The sequence below is a fragment of the Pleurodeles waltl genome, chromosome 8 (genome assembly GCF_031143425.1).
Source record: "Pleurodeles waltl isolate 20211129_DDA chromosome 8, aPleWal1.hap1.20221129, whole genome shotgun sequence".
NCBI lineage: Eukaryota > Metazoa > Chordata > Amphibia > Caudata > Salamandridae > Pleurodeles > Pleurodeles waltl.
In genome coordinates this window covers 882,227,920-882,252,069 of record NC_090447.1, presented here as the reverse complement: position 1 = coordinate 882,252,069, position 24,150 = coordinate 882,227,920, and the positions used below count along the sequence as shown (strand labels likewise).

General features: G+C 46.2%; 1 protein-coding gene across 1 annotated transcript in view; it reads left to right on the top strand.

Annotated features, from left to right (window-relative positions):
* IPO5 (importin 5) overlaps positions 1 to 24,150 on the top strand; it is a 531,657-nt gene that overhangs the window by 339,747 nt on the left and 167,760 nt on the right. The window contains exon 21 of the mRNA XM_069205185.1: positions 7,825 to 7,880. Coding sequence (XP_069061286.1) covers positions 7,825 to 7,880 — 56 coding nt within the window. The remainder of the gene's footprint in view (positions 1 to 7,824; positions 7,881 to 24,150) is intronic.

The window sequence follows — 24,150 nt, the reverse complement described above, 5'->3', positions numbered from 1 at the left end:
TCCTAAATGCCACAGTAAATATCCCTATACAGACCAACATTTGGTCTGTAACTTGTGCCTGTCACCCGAGCACAAAGAAGAAACGTGTGAGGCCTGTCGAGCGTTTCGGTTGAGAAAAACGCTCCGAGACCGAAGAGCCAGAAGGTTGCAGATGGCGTCCACGCCGACAGGACAACGGTTCGAGGAAGAGGGAGAAGAAACATTCTCCATCCACGAATCCGATTCCGAAGAATTCGACGTCGAAGAAACCGTGAGTAAGACGTCGAAACAAGCATCACACAGAAAAACAGACAAAGCCCAGGGGACGCCACTGCCGACAGGCCATGGCTCAACCCATAAAGTAGGTGACCGCCCATCGGCACTGAAAAAGGGCGAGCTGGTGCCGAGATCGTCCGACTCAGGTCGAGACACAGGCACGCAGCATATCTCGGGACCGAGATACTGCCGCAGAAAAGGGTCGACACCGAGACAGCAGCACCAAAGCTGCTCGGCACAGGGATAGCGGCACCGAAGATGGTCGACGCCAAGAAGGTACGACACCGAAAAAGAGGAAAATCTCTTCGGAGCCGAAAACAACAAAAGACACTGTTTCGGTGCCAAAACGCCCAGCAACCGAACCGAAAGCCAGTTCCTACTCTGAGGAACAATCACTGTCCTCCCAACTTCAAAAACACAGGTTTGAGGAGGAATTACAAACAACAGCTGTAGATCACACGCAAAAGCGGATCTTTATACAAAGTGGTACAGGGAAGATCAGCACCCTTCCCCCAATCAGAAGAAAAAGGAAACTAGATTTCCAACAACAAGAAAAAACACCACAAGCAAAAGTGGTGAAGAAGGTAACTCCACCACCGGCAACTCCTATATCACCGGCACAGACTCCGTCACAATCACCAGCTCATACCACCATGAGCCAAGATGACCAGGACGCATGGGATCTCTGACGCCCCAGTATCGGACAATAGCCCTGAGTCGTACCCCACTAAGCCCTCACCACCTGAGGACAGTACAGCGTATGCTCAGGTGGTAGCTAGGGCAGCAGAGTTTCATAACGTATCGCTACATTCAGAGCCTATCGAGGATGACTTCCTTTTTAACACCCTGTCCTCCACCCATAGCAATTATCAAAGCCTTCCTATGCTCCCTGGAATGCTAAGGCACGCTAAACAAATCTTTAAGGAGCCAGTTAAAAGCAGAGCAATAACCCCAAGGGTGGAGAAGAAATACAAGGCACCACCCACAGACCCTGCTTTTATTACATCACAACTGACACCAGATTCAGTTGTCGTAGGAGCAGCTCGTAAAAGAGCCAACTCGCACACATCAGGCGACGCACCACCTCCAGACAAGGAGAGCCGAAAGTTTGATGCAGCCGGGAAAAGGGTTGCAGTACAAGCTGCAAATCAGTGGCGCATCGTCAACTCGCAGGCACTCCTAGCGCGATATGACAGAGCCCATTGGGACGAGATGCAGCATCTCATCGAGCACCTCCCCAAAGAATTCCAAAAACGGGCAAAACAAGTGGTTGAAGAGGGACAAAACATATCCAACAACCAAATCCGTTCTTCTATGGATGCAGCAGATACAGCTGCAAGAACTATAAATACTGCTGTAACGATAAGGAGGCACGCATGGCTGCGCACATCCGGCTTCAAACCTGAGATACAACAGGCAGTGCTCAATATGCCGTTCAATGAACAACCATTATTTGGACCAGAAGTGGACACTGCAATTGAAAAATTAAAGAAAGACACTGACACAGCTAAAGCCATGGGCGCACTCTATTCCCCGCAGGGCAGAGGCACATTTGGCACATTTCGCAAAACTACTTTCAGAGGAGGGTTTCGAGGTCAAGCCACACAAGCCAGCACCTCACAAACAACACCGTCTACCTACCAGGGACAGTATCAAAGGGGAGGCTTTCAGGGCCAATACAGAGGGGGCCAATTCCCAAGAAACCGGGGAAAATTTCAAGGGCCCAAAACCCCTCAAAACAAGCAGTGACTCACAAGTCACTCAACCCCTTCACACAACACCAGTGTGGGGAAGACTAAGCCAGTTCTACAAATCTTGGGAGGAGATCACAACAGACACTTGGGTCTTAGCAATTATCCAACATGGTTATTGCATAGAATTTCTCCAACTCCCTCCAAACGTCCCACCGAAAAAACACAAGATGTCCAAACAGCATATAGACCGACTAGAAGTTCAAGCATTACTGCAAAAAGACGCAATAGAATTAGTACCAAAAACACAAAAGAACACAGGAGTTTACTCACTGTACTTTCTAATACCGAAAAAGGACAAAAGTCTGAGACCAATATTGGATCTCAGAACACTAAAAACCTACATCAAATCAGACCACTTTCACATGGTCACGTTACAAGACGTAATACCACTACTGAAACAGCAAGACTACATGACAACGTTAGATCTAAGACGTGTATTTCCATATACCGATACATCCCTCGCACAGGAAATACCTAAGGTTCGTATTCGAAGGAATACATTACCAATTCAAAGTGTTGCCATTCGGAATAACGACAGCACCAAGAGTCTTTACAAAATGTCTAGCAGTAGTAGCTGCACATATCAGGAGGCAGCAAATACACGTGTTCCCGTACCTAGACGATTGGTTAATCAAAACCAACTCGCTAACAAAGTGTTTACACCACACAGATTATGTTATACAAACCCTTTTCAAACTGGGTTTCTCCATCAACTATGCAAAGTCACACCTTTTGCCGTGTCAAACACAGCAATACTTAGGAGCGACAATCAACACAACAAAAGGGATAGCCACTCCAAGTCCACAAAGGGTTCAAAATTTTCACAAGGTGATACAAGCTATGTATCCAACACAAAAGATACACGCAAAGATGGTCTTAAAACTCCTAGGCATGATGTCCTCATGCATAGCCATTGTCCCAAACGCAAGATTGCACATGCGGCCCTTACAACAGTGCCTAGCATCACAATGGTCACATGCACAGGGTCACCTTCTAGATCTGGTGTTGATAGACCGCCAAACATACATCTCGCTTCTATGGTGGAACAGTACAAATTTAAACAAAAGGGCGGCCTTTCCAAGACCCAGTGCCACAATACGTGATAACAGATGCTTCCATGACAGGGTGGGGAGCACACCTCAATCAACACAGCATCCAAGGACAATGGGACGTACATCAAAGAAAGTTTCATATAAATCACCTAGAATTGTTAGCAGTATTTCTAGCGTTGAAAGCATTCCAACCAATGATAACCCACAAATACATTCTTGTCAAAACAGACAACATGACGACAATGTATTATTTAAACAAACAAGGGGGAACACTTGACACAGTTGTGTCTCCTCACACAAAAAATATGGCATTGGGCAATTCACAACCACATTCGCCTAATAGCACAGTTTATTCCAGGGATCCAGAACCAGCTAGCAGACAATCTCTCTCGGGATCACCAACAGGTCCACGAATGGGAAATTCACCCCCAAATCCTGAACACTTACTTCCAAATTTGGGGAACACCTCAAATAGATCTATTTGCAACAAAAGAAAACGCAAAATGCCAAAACTTCGCATCCAGGTACCCACACCGGCAATCTCAAGGCAATGCTCTATGGATGAATTGGTCAGGGATATTTGCGTACGCTTTTCCCCCCCCTCCCTCTCCTTCCATATCTAGTAAACAGATTGAGTCAAAACAAACTCATACTAATAGCACCAACATGGGCAAGACAACCTTGGTATACCACACTACAAGACCTGTCAGTAGTACCTCATGTCAAACTACCCAACAGGCCAGATCTGTTAACACAACACAAACAACAGATCAGGCATCCAAACCCAGCATCGCTGAATCTAGCAATTTGGCTCCTGAAATCCTAGAATTTGGACACTTGAACCTCACACAAGAATGTATGGAGGTCATAAAACAAGCTAGAAGGCCATCCACTAGACACTGCTATGCAAGTAAATGGAAAAGATTTGTTTGTTACTGCCATAATAATCAAGTCCAACCATTGCATGCATCTCCAAAAGATGTAGTAGGATATTTACTACATCTACAAAAATCAAATCTAGCTTTTAATTCCATAAAAATACATCTTACAGCAATATCTGCTTACCTGCAGATTACTCATTCAACTTCCCTATTTAAAATACCGGTCATTAAAGCGTTTATGGAGGGCCTAAAGAGAATAATACCACCAAGGACACCACCTGTTCCTTCATGGAACCTCAACATTGTCTTGACAAGGCTCATGGGTCCACCTTTCGAACCCATGCATTCTTGTGAAATGCAATACTTAACGTGGAAAGTTGCATTTCTCATTGCCATTACATCTCTAAGAAGAGTAAGTGAAATTCAGGCATTTACTATACAAGAACCATTTATTCAAATACACAAAAATAAGGTAGTTCTAGGAACCAACCCAAAATTCTTACCAAAGGTCATCTCACCGTTCCACTTAAATCAAACAGTAGAATTGCCAGTGTTCTTTCCACAGCCAGACTCAATAGCTGAAAGAGCACTACATACATTAGACATCAAAAGAGCACTAATGTACTACATTGACAGAACAAAACTAATTCGAAAGACAAAACAACTATTTATCGCCTTTCAAAAACCTCATACAGGAAATCCAATATCAAAACAAGGTATAGCTAGATGGATAGTTAGGTGCATCCAAACCTGCTATCTTAAAGCAAAGAGACAGCTGCCTATTACACCAAAGGCACACTCAACCAGAAAGAAAGGTGCTACCATGGCCTTTCTAGGAAATATTCCAATGAACGAAATATGTAAGGCAGCAACATGGTCTACGCCTCACACATTTACTAAGCATTACTGTGTAGACGTGTTATCTGCACAACAAGCCACAGTAGGTCAAGCTGTACTAAGAACTTTATTTCAAACTACTTCCACTCCTACAGGCTGAACCACCGCTTTTGGGGAGATAACTGCTTACTAGTCTATGCACAGCATGTGTATCTGCAGCTACACATGCCACTGAACGGAAAATGTCACTTACCCAGTGTACATCTGTTCGTGGCATTAGTCGCTGCAGATTCACATGCGCCCCCCCGCCTCCCAGGGAGCCTGTAGCCGTTTGGAAGTAATCTTCAACATTTGTACATTTGTAAATATATTACTTTAACCTTCATTTTGTACATACTTAGTCATTCCATTGCATGGGCACTATTACTAACATACACAACCCCTACCTCACCCTCTGCGGGGAAAACAATCTAACATAGAGTCGACGCCCATGCGCAATGGAACCAAAGTAGGAGGAGTCCCTCGGTCTCGTGACTCAAAGACTTCTTCGAAGAAAAACAACTTGTAACACTCCGACCCAACACCAGACGGCGGACTATGCACAGCATGTGAATCTGCAGCGACTAATGCCACGAACAGATGTACACTGGGTAAGTGACATTTTCCTTTCGTTTTGGCTGCATATATTCCGCACCTAGGGAGCACCTCTTCAGGGTTTGGATTCCTAGCCACGAGTGCAAGGACTTGATTCAGTGCACAGTTATTGAGTAAAGAAGTCAGTTACTGAGGCCCCACACAACCCATTGGGCAGTCTAGCAGATGTGGTGTTTGTGCTGTCTGGGTTTCTAACTGTCCCATAAATCCTTCAGGGACAGTGATAATTCAACTCCAGTTTTATTCTTAGAATAGCATACTTGAGCATTACACTAAGAACGAAATACACTAAATGCTTAACAGGGCTTTTCAACATTTTCGTTCTGTTTAGTCCATGATTAATAACCACACAGAATATAATTAAAACAGGACGTATGCATGTTAGCAGCAAGGAAAAAAACTGAACAGCTCGAATGTGATTTTTTTAAGGTTCCTAGTATCCTGCTATTCTAAAGCTACTACTGTGAGCTCCACAAAGAGCCTGGAATAAGTAACTTTCCTCGAGTGTCTTTAGCCCTGTGCACTGCATACCTGTTCACAGCAGATCAGCTTTATCAGGCTTCAGCTGGCAGTGTTCCTTTAGAAGGAAGACACGATCAGCTGGGCGCAGCTCTCATTAGATCAACTCTTGGAATAAGGGAAGATGCTTTGCCAGTCTGGCAGCGTACCTCTTCTGATAATCTGGTGTGAAGGCCTCTACAATTCAGTGGGCAATTCAAGGGTTTCATATAGGAGATTGACCAAATGTAGTATACATTGCAAAATCTATTGAACGCTGCAAAATCAGAGATGCAACTAGTCTAAACCAGAAGATGAAAATGTGAACTGACAGCATGTTCATTGTAGATGTCTGCCAAACATTGAAACACAGATATTGTGTAGTGTGTGGCAGACCATTGTTGCCTGATGTTATAACAAAACATTTAGATGAAATGTTACTTTCCCAAGTTCTGCAAAAGATAATGGCATGCTGAATGTGGACCAAAGGCAGAACGGCTAACTTAACGTTTATAAAATGTAGTCTGAGTAGTTCATAACAGATTCAAGTGCTGTGCGTTGTTCCCGTTTGTCTGGTTGAGAATTTTATTACGCTTTTTTAATCTGTCCTACTGTATGTCAACATCCTCGTTGACTCCTCACATAAGTACATGACCTAAGCTTTACTTCTGGAGACTTTTTCAAATTGTTACTACTTGTCAAAAAGGAAATCATTAGTTCGTCTTTTCTGCTTTTGAGTGCAAAACCTTATTTTATTAAAGCTCATATTTGAAGTGTTTAGTTTTTGTACACTTCGAAGCTAGTATATTTGTTACCACTTGTAAATGGCTGTAACAGTTTTTTATTTTTTTGTTTAAGCCTGCTGTCTTGATTAGTCAGTTTTTAGCACCTGTCAAAACAGTACAGTTTATCACAAATGTGACAAACCTCAAGGCAAAACGTATTCAAGAACTGAGAAATAATGTCCATTTAAAAGGGCTATGCCATTTGTTCATATAACTGTTACCCAAGGGTTCTGCGGTGTCATGGAACATTCTAAAATACCTTAAACAGTATTTTCCTAGTGCTCTAGCATCTACAGTGCCCAACACCAGCCTAATTATAGATTCTGCTCACCCACAGACCATGTTTAAAAATGTGCTGTTAAAATTACTCGTCTTCAAAATCTGCCTAAGTTTCTAACTGGATCTGTAGTGCATACCAACAAAGATTTCCAGTCCAATGCAAATGATCTTGTAGGAGTGTGTGGGATTGTAGCCTCCGACTGAAGTGGTGCAGGAGGGTATTTTCCTTTGGAACACTAAAGCTGTGAGGGGACGTACTTTCTACGCAGGAGCTGTGTGTGGGTGCATGTTACCATACAGTCAGAGATTTCAACAGTTAGACTAACCTTGACTGTAGTGACCAGTTTAGTGACACCATTGGGCGCCCCTGCCACTGGAAAATCCAAATATTCGCCATTCCGTCACTTAAGGGTTCTACAGTTCAAGTCCCTACTTATAATCCATGCTGGCCCAATACCTTTTGACTTCCTTAGCTGTTTCTTGTACTCTTTGGACTGTTACATGTTATTGATGGCTGGTTTCACTATTAACTTTCAACACCATAACTTCACAGTATCTACATCGATGTCAGTGAAGGAGGTTGGTGTTTTTTTTATTTTTATTTTTTTAACAATTCTACATTTTTGGCTGGGGAAGTATTTGGACATTTTCTTTTCACTTTTTGAAATACTCTTGTGTATATGTCATTTATTTCTTGGTTATCTTTTGGAATTCAAAATAAATGTCCTGTATCAATAAAATATTTTTATTTTTCAAAAGACTCTTAATTTGCTCCAGTTCATTTCTCTAACTGCTGTAACTCTAACCCAAAACATTTCTCTTACTATAGTTAAGAGGCAAGATGAGGACTATGATGAGCAAGTTGAAGAGTCTCTTCAAGATGAGGTACGTTTACCTCTTTGTGGCTGATAATGGCTTAGACATGAGTGCAAACTAGAAACAGTGAAGGTGCGCTAAGGGATGTACGTTAAATGTTTAAAATTTAAATACTGTTCTACTGATTGTGGTTTTAGCTTGGAAAGAAGAGTGAACATATTTTGCACCATATGCAGAAGGCTCGAACAAGGGAAAAATGGATTATTGTCCTTTGGATTATTACACCAGGGCAGGAGCTTGTTAGAGGAGCCCTTCATACTATTTTGGAGACCAACCCAATTTGAAGATGATATAGGAGACCGTATTCATCCGGATATGGTTCAAGGGACGTGGTTGTATTACAGAAGCAGGGTTGGGCAATTGATAGAGGGCACTACACCAAGAACACTGTTAGGCAGACTGCTCTGACAGCAAAAGTGTTATTCTTGGCCCTCTTGCTGTAGACTCTGAATCACAAGTTGGAGAAAGTTATTTGAGGCTGCACGTGCACTGTATACATATGAGTGCAAGGGAGGCGGGGAGATATGCTTTCTGCAATGTTCTTATCTAGAGGTTATTAATTGGCACTTCATAAGCACTGAATTCTGTGCTGCTGGTGGGGGGTGAAGCACCTCCACCCAGAGCAGGCTTTGTTTCTGGCCTCAGAGGGCACAAAGGCCCTCACCCCAGGGGGTCTGAAACTCGTCTTGCTGCAGCAGGCTGGCACAGACCAGTCAGTCCTGCACTGAAGGATTAGGTAAATTACAGGGAGCATCTTCTAAGATGTGCATCTGTGTGCATTTTGTAATAAACCCACACTGATGCCAGTGTTGGATTTATTATTCTGAGAAGTTTGATACCAAACTTCCCAGTATTCAGTGTAGCTATTAGGGAGCTGTGGAGTTCGTTTTGACAAACTCCCAGACCATATACCTAATATGGCCACACTGTACTTACAATGTCTAAGAATAGACTTGGACACTGTAGGGGCATATTGCTCATGCATCTTTGCCCTCACCTGTGGTATAGTGCACCCTACCTTAGGGCTGTAAGGCCTGCTAGAGGGGTGACTTACCTATGCCACAGGCAGTATTTTGTGGGCATGGCATCCTGAGGGGGTTGCCATGTCGACTTTGCCTTTTTCTCCCCATCAACACATGGCAGTGTGCATGTTAGGTGAGGGGTCCCTTACAGTGGCACAACATATGATGCAGCCCTTAGGGACCTTCCCTGGTCACAGGGCCCTTGGTACCACTGGTACCTTTTACAAGGGCCTTTTCTGTGTGCCAGGGGTGTGCTAATTGTGGAAACAAAGGTACATCTTTAGTGAAAGAACACTGGTGCTGGGGCCTGGTTAGCAGGGTCCCAGCACACTTCTCAGTCAAGTTAGCATCAATATCAGGCACAAAGTTGTGAGTAACTGCAGCAGGGAGCCATTTTCCTACACAGGAGGCATCATATTAAATGTGAGGGTATATCGGCACGAACAGATATGCCCTAGCTGTGTCAGTTGATTCTCAGACATAAGTGACCAGGGAGGGCCCCCCGAGGTGACAGCCGACAGTCTTGAGGGCCAGAGGCAAAAGCCTGCATATGGCAGAGGTTATCACCTCACCTAGGCAGGATGGATAGGGCAGGAGGCTTCAAATGCCTGGCTGCCTCTGTAATGCGACCCAGGCAGGAAAGTTAGGCAGATTAGGTGTGATCACTTCATGCCAGTCCATCTCCTAATGTGGACGAACTGAAGTGGACACCACTTTTCGAATTCCTCCATCTTGTGTGGAAGAACTTAGGCCTCTAGGGTCAGGGTTATGCCCGCTTCCTAGAGGAAGTGTTCATACAAAGGGTGTAGTCATCAAAAGGTGGGCAGCCCATTGGCTACTGGGTGGCACCCCTGGAGCCCAGAACTCAGATCCTGAGAAGCAGAGGACACAGGAGTCATACCTACAGAAGAGGGAAAAAAGCAGCTGACTTGGAACCAGCCCCACTGGCCTGCCAGCTGACATAACCAGACTCTGGCCAAAACGTTGACCCATTGAAAACCACTGGGCACCCGACGTCTTACTGCACCCTGCTGCCCAGAGTGACTTGCAGGTGTGGGTCTGATAAGTGTCCAGTACTTACCTTAACTCTGAAATTAGCCTCATAAGTCGTTAACCCTGTGTTTGCTAAACATTACTTTCCTCCAAGGGTTAACATTGAAGAACACCAAGAATTGCACTGTTAATTTTAGAATCTGTAAAGTATTTGTTTGAAAAAAGTATTTACCAGATTATGAAGTTGTTGGGATTTAAACATAAAGGTTATTTTTCTAATGTGGTTTCATTTATTCTTTGAGGGTCTTTCTCATTTATTGAATCTGTCAGTAAATGCTTAGTACTACACTCTGATAAGCCTAACTATATGCCCACTCTACTACAAAATAGAACATGAGTCATATCTACCTTTGCCTCTGCAAACCAACTGGGGATCCACTGGACTCTGAACAGTGTACTTTTTAGTACACCACACAGAGCCAGCTTCCTACACTCTTTAGAGGACCAAAATGAGGTACACTGTGCAACGAATCCAGGCACACTCCAGAGGTATCAGAGGCACAAATGACATCCCAAACGCTCCTATGTGGTAGTGTGGTTGAGCACTTAGGCATATCAGTGGGTAGTTCTAATCATGTAAGGCACACACAAAGTAGTGAGACACTCAAACCTAAAACCAATTTGAAAAAATAAGACATACTTTTATATAAACTTTCATACCAAGATCTGTGGAATCGGGTGAGTACTTTGTTAGTAATTGTTAGAGTTTGCAAAAGTTGACAGTGCATTTGGGGGGCAAAGTCAAGATGGCAGCCGGAGCAGTCTCCTGAATCTGTGCTCTGCAATGGCCCCGGGGTTAAAATCATGAAATCGGCGAGGAGCCACGATGTGCTAAATTGAGGTCGGAGCCCCGGGGGAGGAGCGGTGAATCACACTGATGCCGGTGAGGACTGAAGAGGCATCTAACAGCTGCTGCTGCCAGAATTGTGCTGCTGCTGCACTGGGGAGCCCTGGAGAGGGCAGGGCTGCTGCTAGAGCGCACAGCCTGCCCTGTTCCGATCCAGAGCAGCACCTTATTGTTGGAGGGAGTGTGTGCCAGACTGTCCAGTAGAGCTGCTCCTGCATTAAAGGATTTCAGCAAGGAGCGGGTGGCACGAGCCCCCTCACCCCCTTGTTTCTGGGTGTGAACTGACCTGAGAATCTCTTACCCCCTCCCCCCCACCCCACCCCCCCCAAAAGGCTGCGGGTACTTACCTGCTGGCAGACTAGAACTGGAGCACCCCTGTTCTCCATAGGAACCTATGTGTTTTGGGCACCTCTTTGACCTCTGCACCTGAGCTGCTGGTGTGGTAACTTTCGAGTTGCCTTGAACCCCCAACGGTAGGCTGCATATGCCCAGGAACCGAGACTTGTGTCTTACTTACCTCCCCCAGGGACTGTTGATTTTTGCACTGTCTGTTAAAATGGCAATAAGCTATTTTAAAAGCAAAGTGTATAGGATATTGCTCTAATTCAAAGTTCCTAACTTACCTGTGGTGAGTACCTTGCATTTTATGTATTTACTTCAAATCTTGAACTTGTGGTTCTAAAAATAAATTAAGAAAATATATGTTCGGTGGCATGTGTAGCTGCAGATACACATGCTGTGCATAGTCCGCCGTCTGGTGTTGGGTCGGAGTGTTACAAGTTGTTTTTCTTCGAAGAAGTCTAACAGATGCTTAACACTACCCTCTAAGCCTACTGCTCAACCACACTACCACAAATTAGAGCATTAGAATGATCTAATTGTGCCACTATCTTACCTCTAAGGGGAGCCCTTGGACTCTGTGCACACTATCGCTTACTTTGAGATAGTATATACAAAGCCAACTTCCTACACTTAACCAACCAGATCTTTATAGTGACAGATGTGTCACTTCTGGGTTGGGGCGGCCACATGGGAGAGGTGGAGATCAGAGGACTCTGTTCTCCAGTGGAGTCAGGGCTCCATATCAATCTGCTGGAGCTCTGCGCGATCAGGCTTGTGTTGAAAGCATTCCTTCCCTCTCTCAAAGGGAAAGTGGTGCAGATGTTCACGGACAGTACTACTGCCATGTGGTACTGCAACAAACAGGGCAGAGTAGGGTCCTGGACCATTTTGTCAGGAGGCACTCTGCCTTTGGACATGGCTGGGCACTACCCTGGGGGTTCAACATCTGGCAGGTTCCCTCAACACCAGAGCAGATGAGCCCAGCTGTCAATGCACAGCTGATCACGAATGGAGTCTCCATCCAGAGGTGGTGGAAGGTCTGTCAGCAGTGGGAAGAGCTTTGGTTTGATCTGTTCACCTCTGCAGAGTACATGCAAAGTCAGCTGTTTTGTGCCTTGGAGTTTCCAAGGCGACAGTAGTTTGGAGACGCTTTTTGTCTCGAGTGGAACTCCAGCCTCCTTTCCACCTACACCTCTTCTGCCCCGAGTTCTCAAGAAAATCAGAAACAACCACGCCCAAGTCATCTTGGTGGCTCCAGACTAGGCACGGAGAGTATGGTATCCAGAGCTATTGAGCATGTCCATCGATCCTCCACTCAGACTGTCTCTTCTGGTGGATCCCCTGTTGCAGCAACAGGGGACAGTTCTTCACCTGAACCTTTCCAACCTCCACCTTCATGTGTGGAGATTGAGTGGCAACAGTTGACAGCTTTTGCCCTTCAACCCTAAGTCTGCAATGTTATCTTGGCAGCCATGCGTCCATCAACCAAACTGTATAAGCCTGTCGTTGGAATAAAAATTGTGGTATGGTGTACCAACAAATCTGATCCCCTTTCTGCCCCTCTATCCAAGGTTCTTCTGTTTGTTCTTTATTTGGCCCAGCAGGGTTCTGCTTTGGGCACCCTTAAAGGGAATTTATCTGCCATTTCAGCCTTTCGTTGGCTACCTGATCAGCCCTCACTCTTTAAATCTCCTATTGTGAGTAGATTCCTAAAAGGGCTCACTAATTTATTTCCTCCCACTCCATTTATCATGCCTCAGTGGGACCTTAATCTCATACTTATTTGATGTGTACCCCCTTTGAGCCAATGCATAATTGTCCCTTGTGGCTCCTCACCTTCAAAGCTGTTTTTCTAGTCGCTATCATCTCTGCTCACAGGATGAGTGAGCTTTAGGCCCTTTCCTCAAAACCGCCATACTTGTCTGTGCACCCTGACAGTTATGTTGTGCACCAGGGCTTCCTTCCTTTCTAACGTGGTTACACCCTTTCATGTAGGCCAGTCCATCCCTACTTTCTACGCACCCCCACATCATTCCCATGAGGAGAGACTCCACCGTCTGGACCCAAAAAGAACGGTGATGTTCTACCTCAATCGAACTAAAGATTTCCGGTTGGACGATCAACTTTGTTGGGTATGTGGGTGTAAAAAAAGGGAAGGCGGTTCCAAAGCGTACCATCTCTCGATGGTTGCTTCTTTGCATCAAAATGTGCTACGCTTTGAGCAAGAAGCAACCTCCTGAAGGCTTACGTGCTCATTACACCAGAGCAACTGCTGCTTCCACTGCGTTAGCATGTGGAGTTCCTGTTTTGGATATGTGCCAGGCAGCTACGTTTAAGTCCCTGCACACGTTTGCTAAGCACTCCCGCTTGGAAATGTCCGGTCCATCAGGACAGCTATTTTGGTCGTTCGGTCCTACAGAGCTTCCTAGTATGATCTTGGTTCACAGCCCACCCCTGAGGATGGCATTGCTTGGGTATCTATTCTAAGGTAAGGAGTCTGCAACTAGAAGTCTATCAGATGTACAAGTTACTTACTTTAGATAACAAAATATCTGGTAGAGACCTATTCTAGTTGCAGATTCCTTACCGCCCACCCATCCTCCCCGCTTGCAGACTGACTTCTAAGGACAGGGATTCCCCCTTTCAGGTCCTTAGCTCTGGTACACCAGTCTGTGTTCTTAGCGGCTCTGCGCTTTGGAGTGTAAGGTCATTAAAAGAAACTGAAGTCACTGCGCGAGGGTGGCGTCTATGTACTACTCCCGATGTCATTACGGTGACAACAATGCCCGTGGAGTCAACCGATGCCACCTGCTGACGCACAAGGGTATAGCTTGAAGAAAAATCTCCAGATCCAGTCTGACGCCTGGGGGAAAGTCTAAGGTAAGGAATCTGCAACTAGAATGTCTCTATCAGATATTTTGTTACTGAAGGTAAGTAACGTGTAAATCTTGTTGTGTCCTTCAATTACTTTGGTGCTGTTTAAATGTTTTACACTTGTTATTCCAGTATTGGAACTTTCATAGTCACTTGCTTGAATTCCCTGTCGATGAGATAGGAGCCCCCGGTACATTTAACCAAGCAGTGTTTCCATAGATTTAAACCGAAGGGCCCTTAGGCCTCTTAATTTAAAACTCTTGTCTTTCATTTTAAGAGACCCAACTTCAGAATCCACCAATCCGGAGGCACCCATTTTGAACCCTCCTGAGAGAAGCTCCAGTACCTCCGATTTTCTACTGCACGTCGTGCTAGGGAGTCTCCTCAGCTCTGCTTCATATCTTTTGGAATAGCTTTAAGCTGATATTCTTCTGAACTTGTTCTGACTGATTGTGGGTAAGGCCTGCAGCATGTCTGACAAGGAAAAGAAAAGTTAGTTCAGATCCTGCAAGAACTGGGGGGAAAAGATTACACTCTGAAGACCCTCATGTGGACTGCATATACTGCCTTTACCCAGACCCCTCGGCTAAGGACTGCAAGGTATGTCAGACCTTCTCCTCTTCCAAAACCCTGCAGAATAGAGAGGGCAGATTATTAATATGGCTGCCGAACCTTTAATCTAGAGAACCCAGTCTCTGATTCAGAAAGCGATGACTCCTCAACATCGTCCAGAAAGCCATCTAAGAAGGCTGGATCTCATTCAAGATCTTCATCAGAGCAGCCAAGAAAGGCCCACAAAAAGACCACCTCAGGGTCTTAAAAAGGTCGCAGCCCTTCAACTTCACCTCATAAATTCTCCACAGTAGGGGAAAGAGGGCATGCCAGCAGCTCTGAAAGGCCTAATAAAAAAAACATCTTCTGTGTCTCCATCTGCTGAGCCTTTCAAAAGGCCCTCCTCTGTTCCTGTGGTGGACAGACCTCTGGCAAAGACTACCATCGACAGCCTCCTTGTCGACGACATCGGTGAGTGCCTTTTCACAGTAGACTACTTCCACATCGCCAACGGCCGTGCTGACATCACAAACAAGCCTTCCACCGTCAATGAGGACAGCGTCAACAACGTCGACTAGGACCTACACGTCATCGTTGACGACAGTAACAATGGTGTCCTCATTGCTATCATCTTCGACCCAGTTGACAGTAGCTTCCACTTTGAAGCTGTTGACGATTAAAATCTCCATGCATACGTCGTCCACAACTCCGTCGACGAAGGCTGTATCTACTCCGACGGGAAAAACTACGTAAGTCAGGAAAAACTCACTCCACATAATTTGCCACGTAAAGTCACCCCTCGGATGCCAGTACATCTGTTGGAGGGTGATTAAGACTCAGATGATGAGGGGCCATTTTGGAACAGTGCACCGCCCCTCACAGTTGAATGTTAAATAGCAAGATGATGATGAGTATGGTGAAACCTATAACCCGTAGTACTACGTAGGACCATTAGACGCTCCTAGACTGCTTACGGCGCATCTCCATCCGACGTTGTTCAGGTTTTGACTCGAGGCTTATCAGGGCTTGCTATACCTGTTTTAACCTACGTGCTCAACACCTAACTCGCCTGCTGCTGCTCGGGCAGCTATACTACTCTTAGTTTCACTATCCCAATAAGATCTTTTTCACTTACTATAGCCTACATACATAGCTGATTATTATCCACTACTCTGGCCGGACGGCCCAGCCTTGATGAAGTCACCTGTGTGACGAAACGCGTGTTGGCTGTATATCTATGATGATATTATGATTTCTAACACCCACGAATAAAGACATCATCTACTAACAAGACTCAAGGTTTTTCTTCAACCTCATACTTCCTCTAAAACCTACAACACACCATCAGGGATTTTCATCCTCACCACATGATTGGACAATCTATTCTGTGTGCTGTGGCCAAATTGTTCCATACTACGCAGGGGACCAGGCATATCGGGAGGATGTGTACATGCCAGGCTCTTTACTATCTGATCTGAGAGTGATGCTTAAAGACTACAGTAGGTGTTTTTCTCCTCTGGGGCAATCGCAGCCTCCATCGCCTGTTTCAAGGGTTACCACCCCACGTCAGTGGCCGTCCTCTTTACCACTAGCGAATATGGCCACACTGGATATGACCATACCACAGGACACTGACATTTCGAAGGGGGAGATCAAGAACCCCTCGACACTCAGTCGGAGTGGGATGAATTTTATTCCAGCTGCTTGTAGGAAGTTGGCTCTGTATGTGCTATTTCAAAGTAAGGAATAGCATGCACAGAGTCCAAGGGTTCCCCTTAGAGGTAAAATAGTGGTAAAAAAAGATAATACTAATGCTCTATTTTGTGGTAGTGTGGTCGAGCAGTAGGCTTATCAAAGGAGTAGTGTTAAGCATTTGTTGTACATACACAGACAATAAATGAGGTACACACACTCCGAGACAAATCCAGCCAATAGGTTTTGTATAGAAAAATATATTTTCTTAGTTTATTTTAAGAACCACAGGTTCAAATTTAACATGTAATATCTTGTTTGAAAGGTATTGCAGGTAAGTACATTAGGAACTTTGAATCATTTCAATTGCATGTATACTTTTCAAGTTATTCACAAATAGCTATTTTAAAAGTGGACACTTAGTGCAATTTTCACAGTTCCTGGGGGAGGTAAGTTTTGTTAGTTTTACCAGGTAAGTACGACACTTACAGGGTTCAGTTCTTGGTCCAAGGTAGCCCACCGTTGGGGGTTCAGAGCAACCCCAAAGTTACCACACCAGCAGCTCAGGGCCGGTCAGGTGCAGAGTTCAAATTGGTGCCCAAAACGCATAGGCTTCAATGGAGAGAAGGGGGTGCCCCGGTTCCAGTCTGCCAGCAGGTAAGTACCCGCGTCTTCGGAGGGCAGACCAGGGGGGTTTTGTAGGGCACCGGGGGGGACACAAGCCCACACAGAAATTTCACCCTGCGCGGGGCGGCCGGGTGCAGTGTTAGAACAAGCGTCGGGTTCGCAATGGAAGTCAATGAGAGATCAAGGGATCTCTTCAGCGCTGCAGGCAGGCAAGGGGGGGCTTCCTCGGGGAGACCTCCACTTGGGTAAGGGAGAGGGACTCCTGGGGGTCACTTCTGCAGTGAAAGTCCGGTCCTTCAGGTCCTGGGGGCTGCGGGTCTTTTCCAGGCGTCGGGACTTAGGTTTCAGAGAGTCGCGGTCAGGGGAAGCCTCGGGATTCCCTCTGCAGGCGGCGCTGTGGGGGCTCAGGGGGGACAGGTTTTGGTACTCAGTCGTAGAGTAGTCCGGGGGTCCTCCCTGAGGTGTTGGTTCTCCACCAGCCGAGTCGGGGTCGCCGGGTGCAGTGTTGCAAGTCTCACGCTTCTTGCGGGGAGTTGCAGGGGTCTTTAAATCTGCTCCTTTGGATAAAGTTGCAGTCTTTTTGGAGCAGGTCCGCTGTCCTCTGGAGTTTCTTGTCGTCGTCGAAGCAGGGCAGTCCTCAGAGGATTCAGAGGTCGCTGGTCCCTTTGGAAGGCGTCGCTGGAGCAGAGTTCTTTGGAAGGCAGGAGACAGGCCGGTGAGTTTCTGGAGCCAAGGCAGTTGTCTTCTGGTCTTCCTCTGCAGGTGTTTTCAGCTAGGCAGTCCTTCTTCTTGTTGTTGCAGGAATCTGGTTTCTAGGTTCAGGGAGAGCCCTTAAATACTAAATTTAAGGGCGTGTTTAGGTCTGGGGGGTTAGTAGCCAATGGCTACTAGCCCTGAGGGTGGGTACACCCTCTTTGTGCCTCCTCCCAAGGGGAGGGGGTCACATCCCTAATCCTATTGGGGGAATCCTCCATCTGCAAGATGGAGGATTTCTAAAAGTTAGTCACCTCAGCTCAGGACACCTTGGGGGCGGTCCTGACTGGCCAGTGACTCCTCCTTGTTGCTTTCATTATCTCTCCTGGACTTGCCGCCAAAAGTGGGGGCTGGGTCCAGGAGGCGGGCATCTCCACTAGCTGGAGTGCCCTGGGGCATTGTAACACGAAGCTTGAGCCTTTGAAGCTCACTGCTAGGTGTTACAGTTCCTGCAGGGGGGAGGTGTGAAGCACCTCCACCCAGGGCAGGCTTTGTTTCTGTCCTCAGAGAGCACAAAGGCTCTCACCGCATGAGGTCAGACACTCGTCTCTCAGCAGCAGGCTGGCACAGACCAGTCAGTCCTGCACTGAACAATTGGGTAAAATACAGGGGGTATCTCTAAGATGCCCTCTGTGTGCATTTTTTAATAAATCCAACACTGGCATCAGTGTGGGTTTATTATTCTGAGAAGTTTGATACTAAACTTCCCAGTATTCAGTGTAGCCATTATGGAGCTGTGGAGTTCGTTTTTGACAGACTCCCAGCCCATATTCTCTTATGGCTACCCTGCACTTACAATGTCTAAGGTTTTGCTTAGACACTGTAGGGGCATAGTGCTCATGCACATATGCCCTCACCTGTGGTATAGTGCACCCTGCCTTAGGGCTGTAAGGCCTACTAGAGGGGTGACTTACCTATGCCACAGGCAGTGGGAGGTTGGCATGGCACCCTGAGGGGAGTGCCATGTCGACTTAGTCATTTTCTCCCCATCAGCACACACAAGCTGGCAAGCAGTGTCTGCTGAGTGAGGGGTCCCTAGGGTGGCATAAGACATGCTGCAGCCCTTAGAGACCTTCCCTGGCATCAGGGCCCTTGGTACCAGGGGTACCAGTTACAAGGGACTTACCTAGGTGCCAGGGTTGTGCCAATTGTGGAAACAATGGTACATTTTAGGTGAAAGAACACTGGTGCTGGGGCCTGGTTAGCAGGGTCCCAGCACACTTCAGTCAAGTCAGCATCAGTATCAGACAAAAAGTGGGGGGTAACTGCAACAAGGAGCCATTTCTTTACACTGCTCCTCAACCAAAAGTAGATTTGCCTCCAGATGACATTGGAGGAGTCCATAATCTTTTGGAAAGAGCAGCTAAGTGTTTTGCACTTTCAATGCCATCCAAGCAAACTGATTGCTTTCTATATGATTTTACTGAACCTTTCCAGAAATCAGTATGCTCCATACCGCTAGTCCGTTTCCTACGGGAAGAGGGTTTGAAAGTCATGGTGGTGCTTCCTCGCTTGGACAAGAAGTACAAGGTGCCAGAGGATGCCCCAGCATGTTTGACTGGTCACCCCTATCCAGATTCAATTGTCAATCAAGCAGCACAGAAAATTCAAGAATCCCTCTGCTCCAATTTCCGCACCTCCAGACAAAGAGGGTAGACGGTTGAAAAACATCGGGAAGAGGTTTTCATCAATGTCTAGCCTCATAAGAGCGGCTAACTCCCTGGCAGTGTTTGCCAGATATGATAGGCAATTATGGGCAGACATCGCCCCGCATATTGATCAGTTGCCGGAAGCAAAAAAGACCTTGCATGAGGGAGAACGTACATCAGCGGAAATAGCTTGTGCAATGGATATGGCCACTACTGCGTTTCGTCAGTTCGCAGGTTCAGCTGTCCTTCCGAGGCAAGGTTGGTTAAAGGCCACATCGTTCTGTCCAGAATAAGATCCTAGCTCTTCCCTTTGATGGCCAGGCAGTGTTTGGTAAACACATTGACGAGACACTGCAGTTAAGTCCGACACAGTAAAATCTTTTGGAAACTCTCCAGTTTCGGAGGCCTTCCTTTCAAACCCGTAGAGGGCGTGGGGTGCCTTCTCATAGGGGAGGCTACCAGCAATACAGATACCAGTCACATCCTTCCTCTTCTCAGAAATTTAGTCAATTTTACTCCCAAAGGCAGCTGCCACAAGCAGTCTACAACAGGTTTGGCTCCAGGGGACGTCCAGCTCGTCCTGCTAAAGACTCAGCTCGCAGAACATGATGTATCCAAGGCTCCGGCTGCCTCATCCATCCTTCCCTGGTTCTAGGCAGAAAGATAATTTTTTCCAACAATGGCAAGCCATAACATCAGACAAGTGGGTCTTGCAGCTCATAAAGCATGGACACAAACACTAGAGTTTGTCCAAATGCCTCCTCGCAGAACTTCATTAAAGTATCCAGAACAACTTGAGCGATCAACAAACTGCTCCTCAAAGGCGCAAAATGAAAGAGTACCTCCATCACAGTGAGGAAGAGGTTTTTACTCCAGATTTTCTCATTCACAAAAAGTGGAAGGGCTGGAGGCTGATCCTTTATCTCAGGGAATTAATCACCTACTTAAGAAAACAATCCTTCCTCATGGTAAGTCTTCAGGATGTTCTTCTGCAATTGAACCAGGGAGAATTTGTCTACACTAGACCCAAAGGATGCCTATTTCCACATCCCCATTTACCCAGCCCACAAACAATACTGGAGATTCATGGTAGCCTTTTTCAATTTCGAGTCCTTCCATTTGGCCTAAAGTCAGCTCCCAGGATATTCACGAAGTGCCTAGCTCCTATTGCAGCCTTTCTCAGGAGAAGAAAATCAAGTATTGCCATACCTACAAGATTGGCAGATAAAAGCAAGCACCTACATGGGAGCACGCAGGTCAAACTCTCAACTGGGAGAAATCCAAACCCCAACCATCACGCAGGATCACTTATCTAGGGTCAAAACTGGACACTCAATCAACAATAGCATGTCCCACTGCGGAAAGACAGCAGAAACTAAGATCTGTAGTAACATCGGTTCAAAGAAGCCTACATTTCAGTACGCCTCTTCAGGTCCGTATTGGGCATGATGTCCTCATGCATGCCTCTAATTCCTCTCTGCAGACTCGAAATGCACCCCCTGCAAGAGCAGCTCAATGTTCAATGGCTCCAGGAAGCATCGAACATCAGATGACAATTACTCTGGTGATCATCAAAGCTCTGGTGTGGTGGTCTCAAACATCTGTCGGTCTATCTTTTCTTCATCGCCCAGCACCGTGGACAGTCACCACAGATGCCTCCCTGGAAAGTTGGAGAGCGGTTTTACAAGACCTACGGGTAAGTGGCAAGTGGCCACTAGAGTTGCGGACAATGCACATCAATCTGCTGGAGCTCAAAGTAGTTCATCTAGCTTTACAGGCTTTCCTCCCAAAGATTGCCGGTTCAGAAGTGGTAATAAGAACGGACAACACAACTACAATGCCTTACCTCAACAAAACAGGGAGGCACACGATCTCTTCCTCCGCCCAGGGACGCTCAGAAGATCTGGAACTAGATGGCACAGCAGGGCATCCTGCTCACAGCAGTGCACCTTCCAGGCATACAGAACACAATAGGAGACTTGCTAAGCAGGCAAAAATCAATGTGTCACAAATGTTAACTGGACCAGTCCCGTTAACCAAATTTTTTCCCAGTGGGAACACCCAAACTTGACCTATTCGCCAGCGAGTTGAATGCCAAATGCTGATATTTAGCAAGCTGGCATGGGGAATGCATTTTCCAGAGCTTGGTCAGGAATCTTTGCCTACGCTTTTCCACCAATCACCTTGATCCTGAGAGTCCTAGCAGAAATGGAGAGAACCATGCTAGCTGATATTAAAAGCCCTGTACTGGCCTCGCCAAAATTGGTTCGCGGAACTTCTTCGGTCAGTGAAGCCTCACATCCCAATGAGTATCTCCATCTGCTAACAATGAGAAACGGTCAGACCTTGCATCCAGATCCTCAATGCGATTATTAGCATGACTCCTGAGCACAGGGGATTTGCACATTTAAACATTCCACAAGAGTGCAGGGACATTCTATCCAAAGCCAGAGCAGCCAGCACCAATAAAGCTTACTTATGTAAGTGGAAAAGGTTGCGTTTGTGGTGTCAACAGCAAATTGATTCTTTCCTCATCTCCGGAGCAGATATTACCTTACTTGTTGTATTTAGCGCATTCAGGCCTTGCACATTCCTCTATAAAGGTTCAGCTGGCGGTGATTGCATCTTATAGATGCTCACTCTTCACCTTCGTTATGGTCCTCCAGGTTGATTAAAGGATTTCCTAAAGGGCTTTTCAGTGTTTCCACCATTCAGTCCTCCTTCTTGGAATTTAAATATTATTCTCACGCAACATATTAAGAAGCCTTTCGAGCCAATTCATCGAGCTTCTATGAAATTCCTCTCCTGGAAAGTCACCTTACGTGTTGCCCTCATCAGCCAGACGAGTCAGTGAGATGCATACACTTTCCATACAGGAGCTGTTTTTACATTTTAAAAAAGATAGACTAATCTTGCGCACTAATCCGCATTTTATTCCAAAGGTCCCTTTTGGATTTTCATCTGAATGAGCCCTTAGTTTTCAATACGTTCTTTCCAGATCCGACGACTCCAGCGGAGAGAACATTACACTCTTTAGACATTAAAGGGTGTATTAAATTTTCTTTACAGGATTAAACCATTTTGCAGGTCCAACAAACTATTTGTGGCATACAGTGCACCCAGATGGATCAACTGCTCTCTAAACCCAGCATAGCTAGATGGATCTCCCGAGCAATTCAAATTTGCTATCAAGCAGCGGGCAAGCCACTACAATCTTCTGTCTGTGCACATTCAACGCGGGCAGTTTCTTCTTCAGCACAGTTTACTGGTGTACCGCTGCAAGACATTTGTAGAGCAGCAACTTGGAAGAGCTGCCATACATTTACCAGACATTACTGCCTGGAAGCATTATCTCAAGGAGAGGTAGCGGTGGGTGAAGCAGTCCTCCAGAACCTTTTCCAGTGAAGGTGAGCTGCTTCTTTCATCCCACCATCCTGATGTCAGATATGCACATTGTCTATGCCTAGTTGTCTCAGATTCATGCTAAATGTTAATGGTGATGTGACTATAATGTTTAAAAAATAAAATAAAAAAAAATTCGATATATTGGTGTGTTAATATGCTTTCAGTGTATGTACCGAATAGATTACAAGTGTGTTACAATGTGCATACGTACTGCTTGCTACTCTGATTCAAGTATGTGAATCTATATGAAAGTTCCAATACTGGAATAAGAAAATTAGTTACTGTAAGGAAATGCCTCCTTGGCATGGTTACCCCCTGACGTTTTGCCTTTGCTGATGCTAAGTTATGACTTGAAAGTGTGCTGGGACCCTGCTAACCAGGCCCCAGCACCAGTTTTCTTTCCCTAAACTGTACCTTTGTCTCCACAATTGGCACAACCCTGGCACTCAGGTAAGTCCCTTGTAACTGGTACCCCTGGTAGCAAGGGCTCTGATGCCAGGGAAGGTCTCTAAGGGTTGCAGCATGTCTTATGCCACCCTAGGGACCCATCACTCAGCACATGCACACTACCTCATAGCTTGTGTGTGCTGGTGGGGAGAAAATGACTAAGTTGACATGGCACTTCCCTCAGAGTGCCATGCCAACCTCACACTGCCTGTGGCATAGGTAAGTCACCCCTCTAGCAGGCCTTACAGCCCTAAGGCAGGGTGGACTATACCATAGGTGAGGGCATAGGTGCATGAGCACTATGCCCCTACAGTGTCTAAGCAAAACCTTGGACATTGTAAGTGCAGGGTAGCCATAAGATTATATGGTCTGGGAGTTTGTCAAACACAAACTTAACAGTTCCATATTGGCTACGCTGAAGACCAGGAAGTTTGGAATCAAACTTCTCAGCACAATAAATGAACACTGATGCCAGTGTGCAATTTATTGTAAAATACACCCAGAGGGCATCTTAGAGATGCCCCCTGAAAACATACCTGACTTCCAGTGTAGGCTGACTAGTTTCTGCCAGCCTGCCACACACCAGACATGTTGCTGGCCATATGGGGAGAGTGACTTTGTCACTCTGTGGCCAGGAACAAAGCCTGTACTGGGTGGAGGTGCTTCTCACCTCCCCCTGCAGGAACGAACACCTGGCGGTGAGCCTCAAAGGCTCACCCCCTTTGTTACAGCACCACAGGGCATCCCAACTAGTGGAGATGCCCACCCCTCCGCCACTGCCTCCACTTTTGGCGGCAAGGCTGGAGGAGATAATTAGGAAAACAAGGAGGAGTCTCCCACCAGTCAGGACAGCCCCTAAGGTGTCCTGAGCTGACCCTTACTTCAGCCCCCGGCTCGACCTGCGGAAAACCAACACTTTGGGAGGACTCCCTGGCGACTGCGAGCCTGTGAGTAACCAGAGACGAGCCCCCTCCTCCCCCCACAGTGACGACTGCAGAGGAAATCCAGAGGCTCCC